This window comes from Phoxinus phoxinus, assembly GCF_949152265.1.
Source record: "Phoxinus phoxinus genome assembly, chromosome: 14".
Lineage (NCBI taxonomy): Eukaryota > Metazoa > Chordata > Actinopteri > Cypriniformes > Leuciscidae > Phoxinus > Phoxinus phoxinus.
Window position 1 is genome coordinate 5,113,813 of NC_136889.1, and position 13,961 is coordinate 5,127,773.

A 13,961-nucleotide genomic window follows, 5' to 3' on the forward strand; every position below is an offset into this window, starting at 1 on the left:
TTTTCTAATTTGAATGGCTAAATATTATACTTTTATGTCTTAATCATTGTATTAAGACATATCTTTTCATTGATTTTAATATGTACAAATAAAGTAGTCTGAGACCTCATTGACTCATCAAATGTAACTTAACAAAGCTTCAGTTTCTCTAGATATTAATTTATTTTAAATTATGAATCAGATTCTGCACTTTTTCTTGACAATCACGTGTAAGCAAATTTAAGCAAATGTATATATATATATATATCTTCCGGGAGAGTCTATGGGAGAGTCCCTGTAAACCATATACATATTTCCAAAAGTTTTGGGACGTCTGCCTTTACATACACATGAACTTTAATGACATCCCATTCTTAATCCGTCCGTAGGGTTTAATATGGAGTTGACCCACCCTTTGCAGCTAAAACAGCTTCACCTCTTCTGGGAAAGCTTTCCACAAGATTTAGGAGTGTGTTTTTGACCATTCTTCTAGAAGTGCATTTGTGAGGTCAGGCACTGATGTTAGACGAGAAGGCCTGGCTCATAGTCTCCGCTCTAATCCATCCTAAAGGTGTTCTATCAGGTTGAGGTCAGGACTCTGTGCGGGCCAGTCAAGTTCCTTCACACCAAACTCACTCATCCATGTCTTTATGGATCTTGCTTTGTGCACTGGTGCGCAGTCATGTTGGAACAGGAAGGGTTCATCCCCAAACTGTTCCCACAAAGTTGAGAGCATGACATTGTCCAAAATGTCTTGGTATGCTGAAGCATTAAGAGTTTCTTTCACTGGAACTATGGGGCCAAGCCCTGAAAAACAACCCCACACCATAATCCCCCCTCCACCAAACTTTACACTTGGCACAATGCAGTCAGGCAAGTACCGTTCTCCTGGCAACCGCCAAACCCAGACTCGTCCGTCGGATTGCCAGACAGAGAAGCGTGATTCGTCACTCGAGGGAACACGTCTCCATTGCTCTAGAGTCCAGTGGCGGTGTGCTTTACACCACTGCATCCCACGCTTTGCATTGCACTTGGTGAGGTAAGGCTTGGATGCAGCTGCTCGACCATGGAAACCCACTCCAAGCTCTCTACGCACTGTTCTTGAGATAATCTGATGGCCACACAAAGTTTGGAGGTCTGTATTGACTTTGCAGAAAGTTGGCGACTTCTGCGCACTGTACGCCTCAGCATGCACTGACCCCACTCTGTGATTTTACGTGCATGGCCTACTACTTCATGGCTGAGTTGCTGTTGTTCTCAATTGTTTCCACTTTGTTATAATACCGCTAACAGTTGACCGTAGGATATTTAGTATTGAGGAAATTTCCCGAATGGACTTGCACAGGTGGCAACCTATCACGGTACCACGCTTGGATTCACTGAGCTCCTGAGAGCGACCCATTCTTTCACAGATGTTTGTAGTAGCAGTCAACATGCCTAGGTGCTTGATCTTATACAACTGTGAGCATGGAAGTGATTGGAACGCCTGAATTCAATGATTTGGAGGGTCCCAATACTTTTGGCAATATAATGTATGTACAATTAAGTGTGTGTGTTCTTGTATATATGGTATGTGCATAGTGACATGGGTATTAAAACGTAAACATGGTTTATGAGGACACTTCCAGGAGAGTCCCTGAAAACCACATATACAATTATGTGTGTGTGTGTGTTTGTGTGTGAATGACATAAAAAATGCTCTGAAATGCAGTTGTTTTGCACGTTAGCTCATGAGTCTCTGAATGTCACCCCCTGCAGGTACGGTGGACCAAGACAGCAGGCAGCGCTTCTGACAAGTTCCAGGAGACGTCCATCTTCAATGAGACTCTACGGATCCCCAACATCCAGAGAGTGCAGGGCGGCCGCTACTACTGCAAAGCTGAGAACGGGGTGGGGGTGGCTGCCATCAAGTCCATTCGCGTAGATGTGCAGTGTAAGTGATAGGGCCACGATCCCTCCTCTTCCCGGCCTGATCCCTCCCGGATTTCCGGCAGGAGGTGATTCAGTGTGAACTCTCCAGAGCTCCATCTCTGTCCTAGAGCTGGTTAAGAGAGTACTTGGGCTGGATATCAGTGTGGGTGGTTATGGAAAACAGGAGGGGAAGCAATGCTCAATTGAGCTGCCAAGACAATAGAAGAAACAAATCATTGCACCCACCAGCTTTTAGGGAGATTTAATAAGCTGTGAGTGATGGAGATATGGGTTGTACTGGACAGATGCGCCTGGAGAGTTCGGGTGAATGAATTGGAAGGATCTCGAGTGAGAGTTGAAGCCATAGTTCAGGCAGGGTCACACTCTTTTGTGTGTGTAAGGGAATCCCTGCAGTGCTGCACAGAACCATTGACCCACTGTCCCATTGAGCCAAGGGCCAGGTCAGCGGCTACGGCCAGACCCCACGCAAACCACCTACAAAACTCTCAGGTCAACATCACATTACACACAAACAACCCTAGGGTCTGTTCACTCAAGACATGTTTATTTAATTTTTTATTTATTTTGTTAAACATATTTCTACTTTTTAATTTAAAGTAAAAGTATTAACTTTTTAATATGGTTATATGTGTATACATGTTAGGGGTGTAACGATACAGTACATCTTTAAAATTGTGACAATATGTATCGTTAATGTAAACAATATGATTCGTGATATAGAGTTAGTTTTATCCAAGGCTCAGGTTTCTGTATTTATACGGTATAATTCACCCAAAAGTGTAAATTCTGTCATCATGTACTCACCCCAATGTTGTTTCAAACATATACGATTTTTGTACAACTTCCAAAAACGAATGAAGATATTTGCGTTCGGAAAAAAATTATGTTTACGGAGTTTCAGTGACATTACCACATTAAACCACTATAGATAATGTTGAATATAATGTATAATAATGCAATGGGGGGATTTTTGTGGGTCCTGATAATAATAAAATAATAATAATAATATTTTAATAATAGTAAAGTAATAATAAAAAAATGTGATTCAAAATATTGTGAATATAGTGTATATAGTATTGTATCGTGTGTTAAGTATCGCAATTTGTATTGAATTGTGACATATATATATATATATATATATATATATATATATAAACCATATAAAAGTTAATACATTCTATATATAGTTCAATATTTAAAAAAACAATTTATTAATACCTTTTCATTATTTTCTTGTTATTAATATATGGAAGAAAAAAATTACTTTATGGAATATTCTCTGAAAAGTGTAAATTTCACATTAAATTAAACATTAAACAAATATATTATATATCAAGAACAAAAATAATTTGCAAGGGGTCTCGAGATGCACTTTTATGAAGTATGCTCCAGAAATAATGGACAGCAGAAAATAACTGAAGTGCAGTCAAAAGTCTCTTAAAAATGCAACAAAATATTAGCAAACTGTGCAGTGGAATTCAAAAAAAAAAATCTGTGTGTACCGGCCTTTATTCTTTCATAACTACCTTTCCTCATGGCTCTGCACATCTCCGTTGCAACATGCTCGTAACCTCTTCCAACCGTTAACACACAGCAAGAATCAGTGGCCGATCTCCCTCTGCGATGTTGGACCATCACGCTTCCCCCAGAGGATAGATGTGTTGTTCCAGAGGGTTCCCTGGGGCTGGATGATAATTGTGTAGCAGGTAAACAGGACAGGCTGACAGCGGCTCTGAGTGGAAGCTCTCCTGACGGGTGATGCTTGTTCAATTTTACCCCGCCGGCTCTGTGTGGCTCCCCGGATGACTTTAGCTCCACAACACCGGCAATTAGACTCAGCACGGACCACACACACACACACACACACACACACACACACACACACACACACACACACACAACAAATGCCCCCCAACCCCCCCCCCCCCCGCCCTCAATTTTCTACAGCACCAAACCCCATTACTGAGAGAAAGAGAAGGAAGAGAGCAAGTGTGAGCTGTGAGATGGAAAGGTGAGAGGGACAGAAGGTGTGAGAGATAAAGATAGAAGAATTGCGGAAGCGGGATTGAGAGGTTGGGAAAGGCATGACAATAAGACCCTCAGAACGGCCTGATTCTTTTGTTCGGCTGCATAAAAGATCCGTGCTATACTTTTGTAGCACACTGCCAGCGTTCGCACATGGCCAACTTGACACAAGCAGACTTTTCAGAGTTATTTAGTTGGAAAAGTGATGACAAATCTATCTCTCTCATTTTCCGTTCCTCCGCGTTTTCGCAGAGGTTTCTTTTGGTTTTGGTTGCATCCAGAGGCGTTTTGATGTGTTCTGTTAAAGGGACTTTGATAGAACCAGTCACTGTTCTGTGTGTGCTGTGTTAAAGCTGTTTTCCTGATTTTATGTCAGCATATTTCATCCATTTAACCTCGGCCAGGCGTATGCCACAGAAGCAGACAGTCTTAGTTATCATCAGAGAGAGAGAGAGAGAGAGAGAGAGAGAGATACAGGAGGAAGTGAGAGGTCGAGAGCAGCGCTGCACAAAACCACATATTTTTTTTAAATTAACTAGTCCGCGGTTTGTCTCAAAAGTTATTCAAATAATTAGGTATAATATAGACTGCTTTAGTGTTTTGCATTTAAAGACAACTGGACGAAGTGGGATTGAGGCATATATATATATATATATATATATATATATATATATATTCCTTTTAAGTATTTAAAATTTGTTTATACAATTATTATTATTATCATTATCTTTTTTTATCTTTTTTTATCTTTTTTTATTATACTTTTAATTATTTTAAAATAAATGTTTTTTCTCATTTTTAAATCTATATGTAATATTTTAAAATATTTCTTATTTTTGCTTGCAGAAAATGTTAATACAATTTTATAATATTAATATTAAGCAAATATATCCTATTCAGAGATCCTAAAATATTTGCACCACAGAAATGCAAAACAAAAAATCACTGCATTCCAGCATTTGTCAATTCAAAATATATACTAATATGTATTATTATCAGTAGTGTTAGTATTTACAGAAATAAACTTAATTAAATAAATATGTGACAACCAGTCTTAATATCTTAAAAAAGTAAATTATGATATCTTACTGACAAACAACAACTATACGGATAAGGAAAATTATTTTTGCAATGTAGTCAGTTGTTGGGAAACTCGATAATCCCGAGTGCCGCTAATATAGACTGCATATGATCATATGACTGATATGATTCCTCTCTCTCTCTCTCACACACACACACACACACACACACACACACACACACACACACACACACACACACACACACACACACACACACACACACACACACACACACACACACACACACTCAGTGTGGGGCAGGTCAGTGTTTGACCGTGGCACTTTGGCCAGTGAGACAGTGGGTAACTGTGTTCTGGGGTCAGCGTGCCTCTACTGTAAGGATGGACTTGGTTCAGAGACCCGGTTCTCACCCTTTCATTCATTCAGATCACACACTCCAGCTCCAGGTAAGAAACACAACAGCATGCGTGGAGTGACTGCTTGGGTGAACTTTACTCCACAGATTTATTCACTGCATACATTTGTTTTAATGACATTTCTTGTATATATATATATTTCAGTATTTATATAAATCATGTGCATATTCATGTAATTTAAAGTGGTTCACTTGAATTGAATAAACGGTGTGATATATTTCACACTTTTATTTGTTAGAATATGAAATGCACCTGTAATAAATATATTATTTGTAGATAGATACAAGTTATTATTGCATTGTTGATGACATTTTAGGTTACGCTGTGCAGTCTTGAATAGTACACAGAATCACTTGATCATTTTTGATTTCTCGTGAGTGCACTTCCTGCAGTGCCGATGTCTGCTGAGATTATGAGCTCTTGACATGGCCTGAAGACGTGTTCTGTTGCATGTTTGTGGTGCAAGTTTTAATACTGTAAAAGTTCCTGCATGTGTTTCTTCCGAGAGGAGGTTTTTATTGCTCAGATTTTTCTCTTTCATAACTCAGGAGATGTAACGGTGTTCTCAGTTCAGGCTTCATTTAAGAATCGACTTTGTCTTAGATGATTCTAAAGAATAGAGCTATAAAATCAATGTGGAAAATCTGGACATGAAAGGATTTGATGAGAAATGTTTGAGCTTATATTGGGATTTCTGACGTTTGATTGTAGACATTTGTCATCTTGTAAAATCTAAGCAATTTCATTTACACTCTCATTTAAAAGTTTGTGATAAAAAAAGTTTTTAAAAGAAATTAATACTTTTATTCAACAAGCACTCATTAAATTGATCAAAAGTGGCAGTAAAGACATTTACAATGTTACAAACAATTCTATTATAAATGTTCTTTGAACTTTCTATTCATCAAGTGTCAAGGTTTCCACAAAAATATTAAGCAGCACAACTGGTTTTTAAATTTGATAATTCTAAGACAAATCAGAAAATTAGCATATTATAATGATTTATTTCTGCAGGATCACTCTGAAGACTGGAGTAATGGTGCTGAAAATTCAGCTTTGTAACTGAAGGAAAAATATAAATTGTAAAATATATTCAAATAAATTTTTTTTGTAATAATATTTCACAATATTACGGTTTTACTGTATTTCTGATCACATAAATTTTTGCCGTCGGTGAGCATAAGAGACTTTCAGAAACAAACAAAAAAAAACAACTACCTCTTTTAACCATGAGACTAGTATATTTCCCCTTTGGAAAAAAAACACAGAGAAGCAATAGACTGCTTTATTTGCTCTCCATTCAATTCAATTGGTGCCTAGGAAAAATATGAAAGAAATCTTATTTATGATATTTCTTTCCATGTGGATCAGTGTGTATTTATGATGTGGACTCCATTCAGGGTTTGTTCATGTGTGCTGAGCTGAAGTGTGTTCGGTTGTGCTGGTTGAGCACTGGTTCGTCTCCGCTCTGATTCTGCTGGAGTGTGTGTGTGTGTGTGTGTTTGAGCTGGCCTTCAGCCCCGGCCTGTCTGTGCCTGCCAGAGTCTGCCGTCACAATACAGTCCACAAAAAGCCCCTTGTGCTGAAGACACCAGAAGAGCACTGGAGGAGAATAGAAATGAACCAGTGACTCACACACACATTTAAAACAGGCCTGACACTATATACTAAGTCTTCGTGCACTAATTGGAGAAACAAAGTACAATAATTTCCCGTTCTGTCATAGGTTTTAGAGCTTTCTTTTTCTTTTTCTTACACACACACACACACACACACACACACACACACACACACACACACACACACACACACACACACACACACACACACACACACACACACACACACACACACACACACACACACACACACACACACACACACACACACACACACACACACACACACACACACACACACACACACACACACACACACACACACACACACACACACACACACACACACACACACACACACACACACACACACACACACACACACACACACACACACACACACACACACACACACACACACACACACACACACACACACACACTGTCTAGGCCTGCACAATGACTCACTTTTAGCCAACTACCCATCACAATCACAACCCAAAGGTCAGATACAATGTACCTTCCCCTCAACCACAGAAGTGTACTCTTGTGTGTGTGTGTGTGTGTGTGTGAGTGCCCACGTGGCTTTTTTCCTAAATGTCATTTTAGAGTGAAACCAAGTTAGTTCATCATATGTCATCTGTCTGTGTCATCATCATCTCATCCACTGTCACCATAAGTCCACCATAAAATAACGTTTAAATAGTTTTTTTTTTTAAATATATTTTAAAATGTAAATTTTTTCTGTGATCAAAGCTGTATTTTCAGCATCATTACTCCAGTCTTCAGTGTCACATGATCCTGCAGAAATCATCTAATATGCTGATTTGCTGCTCAAGAAAGATGGAGATGTAAGCAATGATGAAGGTCCAGTGCGAGACAGTCCAGGCGGGACGTGTCTTTGAGCTTCAGGATGTAGAGACAGCAAATTCGACAAGTGGAGGAACCCGTTGATTCTCCTCCTCTCGTGAGTTTAGCAGAGATCGCGTCGCAGTCTGAGCCGTGATCCTCTTCTCATGAGAAACTCCTCACTCCACATTTGTTCTCTGGCTCGACTCACCATCCGGTTTCTGAAAGAAGTGTCTTGTGCTTTCAAGGCTGCATTTATTTGATCAAAAATACAGTACAATATTCTGATTGACATTTATTATCAATATCAATATAATTTTTGTTCCCCATGGTTCTTTAATGAATAGAAGGTTCAAAAGAACAGTATTTATTTGAAAAATGTCACTTACTGTCACTTTTGATCAATTAAATTAACCATTAATGAAAAAAAAATACAATCTTACGGGTTAAACCCATAAAGTGCTTCAGTTACGCGGTGTTCATTAACTGATTAGCTCACGTCTTTGTTCTCTGGCTTGACTCGCCAGCCTAGAAGCCTCTCGTCAAACGGTTGTGCTAAGCCACGTCTTCTTTTAATTGGCTGATTTGGGTTGATGATGTTCCCGCCCCCTCACCCCTGTGTTTTGATGATGTCACCTGAAGGCATGGCCCCCCGCTCTTAAACGCCCCCCCCCGTCCCGTGCAGATCTGCCAGGCTTCCTCCTCACGCTTGACAGCAGGCTGCTGGATGAAAGAGAATGCTTCACACCGCATGAAAATTTCATACGGCTCTAATAAATATCTGCAGGCGGTCTAACAGCCACACAGTCTCGCTGAAATGAGTGCTGGCTTCCCCTGCACCCGGCCGGCACCACGTGTTGGCATAGCCAGCTTTAGTTTTAGCTTTAGAAAACAGCGAGTGAATATTGGGGGACTTTTTAAAGTGTCTGAACTGCTCATTTTTGTCTTTTCTGTGAATTCTGTGAACTTGTTGACACCAGACCGTCCTCAGTTGTAACTGAGAGTCTGGGGAAGGTTCATTCACAGCCCATTTCCAAAGGGGCGTTGCTCAAATGCCTCTGGGCGCAATTGGATAAACCAATCAGAGCAATCGTCATTGTGTAAAGCCCGCCTCAACGTGTGATTGGTGCCTCGATTTGGAAAAATTGGAAATGGGCTTGAATGGGCTCTTGGCCAGACGGACCTGCAGAGCAAATCTCAAATGTGCCGGAAGTTCGTCAGGGTTTTCCCAGGTTATGAACTTGGTGGAAGCCGGAGAGATTTCAGCTGTGGAAATGCGAGTTAATGTGATGTTGCTTCATCTGTAGTTTTTTCCCTCCAACTTTGTATTGAATAAACATTAACAAGAGCTTCACATTAGGGTTATTCATTGAGGCACTATTTAGCCCGTTCAGATTTATAGCTGAACATTTGTTTGTAAGGGAGTAAAGGGCTAGACCAAAAGTAAGAGCTAACAAATATAAATAAAGTAAATACTACATTTTATTAGTTTGTCAACATTTATCTTCTCCACTTAAACTCCTATCAAACCCCTGATATATAAATGCTAGATTTGAATGGCTATAATGGTATATACAGGTGATTTTTACTTTTCATTTTACACATTATATGCAATGTTTTATTGTAAGATGGTTAATAACTTTCTATCAGCTTTTTATATATTTTTGTAGATGCATATCTTTTTGAAATGTGAAATGTTGAGCTGTTATAGAAGAGTTGCTCATGAATGGAACAGACCCCCTTCTGCCTTACCTTTACAAAGATGCTTTTGATTGTGCTTTTAATGGGAAAAGTTTCAGTTTTTTTTATTTTTTATTATTTAATCATTATTATTAAGGGCCAATCACTGAAAGTGCGTATAGGCACCTCTTGAAATCGTTGGCCGCCTTCTTCTTCTTCTTCTTCTTCTTCTTCTTCTTCTTCTTCTTCTTCTTCTTCTTCTTCTTCTTCTTCTTCTTCTTCTTCTTCTTCTTCTTCTTCTTCTTCTTCTTCTTCTTCTTCTTCTTCTTCTTCTTCTTCTTCTTTTTTCTAATAGAAAAAAACAAGGACATTGCCATTAATTACAATAAAATATCATGATTTTAAATGCAACACTTTACGAATGCATTAGTGTACCGTTACAAAACTATGTATGTTTTTTGATAATCCATTAAATCATATTTTTAGTTACTGTATATATTGTTTTTCAGTCATTTTGCCTAAAATCATCTTTAAATGTCCTTAATTTCTCATTGTTGCAGTTGGTCTGACACTCCCAGCTAGGGTTGGGTACCGAAACTCGGTGCCAATAGGGAAGCGGTTCCGACATAAACGGTAGTAACCAGACCGAATAAGAACGAAAATTTCGGTGCCTGATTTCGATGCCTGACTTTTTTTTACCGCCCCCTGTAAAACATCTCGTGGCACGAATGCTCCCTCCAATACATATAAATAAAACATGTCCAGTTAACCAGCAGAGCATTCGTTTCGTTCGTTTGTTAAATAAGAGTGTTTTCACCTCGCGCACACCGCATGCACTGTCTTCACTCGGACGCGCGCCGATTGCGGAGACTCTCTATTTGTTCCGGTGAAATCACAAAATATAATGTACACAAACGTGTCCCTGCTTAATATACAACCACTGATGAGCATAATCGGTTTTGATGAGGAAAAAAAACAGTACGAATGCGGATTAGAACCCAGAACCTCTGACACGCTTGACGAAAGTTCAAGTTCAGCAGGCTGCCAGTGTCTCTATTTTTGCGTGTATATGATACGCAGTTTTTTAGCCTACCCACTTCATTGCGTGTAACACACACGCATCCCACACCACTAATTCTACCCAAACGTGTAACACACACGCACCCCACACCACTACTAAACCAACCCATGCGTATCCTATACACGTAAAAACTTTTTGCGTATAAATTACACGATAAACACATTGCGTGTTATAGAGACGCATTTAGTGTGATTGGGTCGCGACATCACAGATGATGATAACAGCAGCCGTTCCTCTTCGGGTAAGTCTAGTAGGCCTATTTTAATGGCAACTGCAAATCTTGCATATCAAGTAGGCTAGCAAGCACCGTTGCCATTCAACAGAGTGTGACAACGTGTGCAAAATGTTTTAACAAAGTTCCATTACTTCTTTATATGTTCAATATTTCTGCTCAGTGTCAGATATTTCTCTGCTTAAAGTAAAAGTCATAATATGTGAAGACAAAATGTTGATCTTAACTTAAGTGTTTTACATCAATGGCCTATTAAACGGCGCAATTTTTCATTTAATCAGAAATCAGAAAAGATTTAAATATTTAAGTTAATATTGTGTCCAGTTTGGCCCTGTAAATAAAAGGGTATTATTTTTTGACAAAGTGCGCGGTTTCGTTTTCTTAAGTACCGGTTCAAGAACCGTCTAAGCACCGGAACCGTTTAAAAAATACCGAGTAGGTACTGGTATCGGATAAAACCCAACCGATACCCAACCCTACTCAGCCATGTTGACATGTCTTATCGTCTTCTTTGCGCTTGGCCCCGATAATAATAAATATATTTAATTTATTTAATTTAAATATATATTTAATTTAATTTAATTTTTAATTCAAATACATTTTTAATTTAGCATAATTTGTCATTTATTTTTGTGATCTGCGATCGAAAAAACATTTCCCGTTTTGGTCTTCAAGATGGTGACAGATTGTCGTGCATCTCTCTCTCCCCACTCTCTCTCTTTTTCCCTAACTTGTTTCTCTCTTAAACTCCCTCTGTCTCTCTGTGCTGTTTAAACCGTGTTATTCAGACTTGGATTGTGTCTACAAAGCCCCAAAGCCGGAGGAAACGAATGTGACAAGGCCTCTGCGTCTCTGCTCTTCTCTATTCCAGCTCACTCTCATTCTCAGTAAATCCTCCGACCTTGTGCTCTTTTGCCATTTATTGTAACACAGCAGCAGAAACGGCACAGACCTGAAAGTGCCATTGTACGGAAAGATTTTTAATATATAGAGATGTGAATTTCATAAAGTATAAAATCTGATCGGTTTTTAAAAAGGTAGTAGGCTTTAGAATTATGAAGATAACTTTAAATAAAATATTACTTTTCAGATAGCAAATAATTTTTGAAGAGATGGAATTGTACTATTAAGTTAGAAAATCCAACATAGCCATGATGTTTAAAGGAATAGTTCACCCCAATTATTGTAATAATTTAGTCATTTTTATTTACCTCATTCCATTCTGATACTATATTTATTTAATTAGAAAAAAATAGATTTTTTGCAGAACTTTTCTGCTTTGAATTTGTCATTTATATTTTCAAGCACCAGAATGGACAAAATAGCATAAATAAATACATTTTCTAGACAAGCACAAATGATGTGTTACTTTAATTTTGGTCTGTTCCTCACATAAAGCAAAAAAAAAAAGTATATATAGGCTATAAATAATAATAATAAACTGTTTATTAAACTTTTGGAGTGCCTTTTTGAAGCTTGACTATGGAAAAGAGCAACTCAGACATTCTGCATACTATATCATTTTGCATTATAGGGAAGAAGAAAGAATATAATATGGGTTTGATAACATGAGGGTCAGTAAATTACTTTAAGAGTTGTATTTTTGGGTGAACATCTGTGAAAGATTCATATCCTCACACTGCATTGCAATCTAAAAGAGAGTAAACCCCACTGGGAATGAGAATACCTGTGGATCCGAGAGGATTTTCAGCATTTTATCTTTTATAAGCCGAAACATTATTACTTCCTATATCAGTCCTTGCATCAGCTCATTTAGACTCTTATTCTTATTCAGATGAACTCTTAGATCCACATCAACATCTCACAGATCGCACACTCTCACTGCACTTTGTAAAGACAGTTAATAACTTTCTATCAGCTTTGATATATTTTTGAAATGTGAAATGGGGAGCTGTAATAGAAGAGTCGCTCATGAATGGATCAGACCACCTTCTGCCTTACCTTTACAAAGATGCCTTTGATTGCTCTGGCTTCATTCAGCAAAAGAGGTACGAAGTAAAATATATAAAAATCAGCTTTTCTTTTTATACTAGATGAGTATTCCAAGGCTCTGTCTTCTCTCTATAGGCTTTGAGATACTTTTAATGGGAAAAGTTTCAGAATGTTTAGCTTTAAAAAACATTGAAACCATTTGTATTTTTTATTATTTTTTATATGTGATTTATTTGTTGCACTATTATTATTATTTTTTTTTAATTGTAATTGTAATTTATTTGTTTTATGTATTTTATTTATTTATTTTATTTTATTTGTTGTGTTTTATCTGCACATAACACAATATATAGGCTATTTTTCCCCATTTAGAGATCAATGTTTTGAAATGTTTGGCTTATTAGCACAGATTTTCTTCCTCATGGACATTTCTCATGGATTTACTTAAACATGACTTTTTTTCAGGAAGCGCAGCTTTGTCTGAACTCTGTGTTGTTTATATTGCATCATCCGCAGCTTTTATCTTGTGGCAGAGAGCTTTCTTCGCTTCTGATTCTTTTAGTTAGCTCATTTCTCCGAGTCTCTCCTTGTCAGTGTGGACCTGGCCTTCACATGTATCTTGACATGCACATATAAAACATGTTCTGCAGCTGCACTCCTGCTTCAGACGCTGAGATGGTTCTTTCTCCGTGTAAATGTCAAGTATTTCTCAGTCTGAATGTGTGCGGAACATGATAAAGCCAGCATCACAGATGACAATCTTCAGGCGATGCACAATGGAGGAAAGCCTCTATTCCAAATGCTATAGTGAGCCACGCTGTCTAATGCCTACATAGGTTGCATCTTAAGGGAAATTAAATCTCATAAATGATTTAGAATAAGTAACAATCTAAAGTGCTCCTCGTATGAAGTGCGTGTTGGACTTGACACTCAATTGATTTTATTATAGAATGACATTAGCATGTTGCAAAGCAAAGATAAACAAGATATATGTGACCCTGGATCACAAAAACCAGTCACAATCGCACGGGTATATTTGTGGCAATAGCCAACAATACATTGTATGGGTCAAAATGATAAATTTTCCTTTTATGCCAAAAATCATTAGGATATTAAGTAAAGATCATGTTCCATGAAGATATTTTGTAAATT

At 38.1% G+C, this 13,961-nt stretch overlaps 1 protein-coding gene across 3 annotated transcripts in view; it reads left to right on the forward strand.

Annotated features, from left to right (window-relative positions):
- mdga1 (MAM domain containing glycosylphosphatidylinositol anchor 1) overlaps window positions 1-13,961 on the forward strand; it is a 204,476-nt gene that overhangs the window by 66,676 nt on the left and 123,839 nt on the right. For all 3 annotated transcript variants that reach the window (XM_079635194.1, XM_079635192.1, XM_079635193.1), the window contains one exon: window positions 1,738-1,912. In XM_079635194.1, the coding sequence (XP_079491320.1) occupies window positions 1,738-1,912 (175 nt within the window). The remainder of the gene's footprint in view (window positions 1-1,737; window positions 1,913-13,961) is intronic.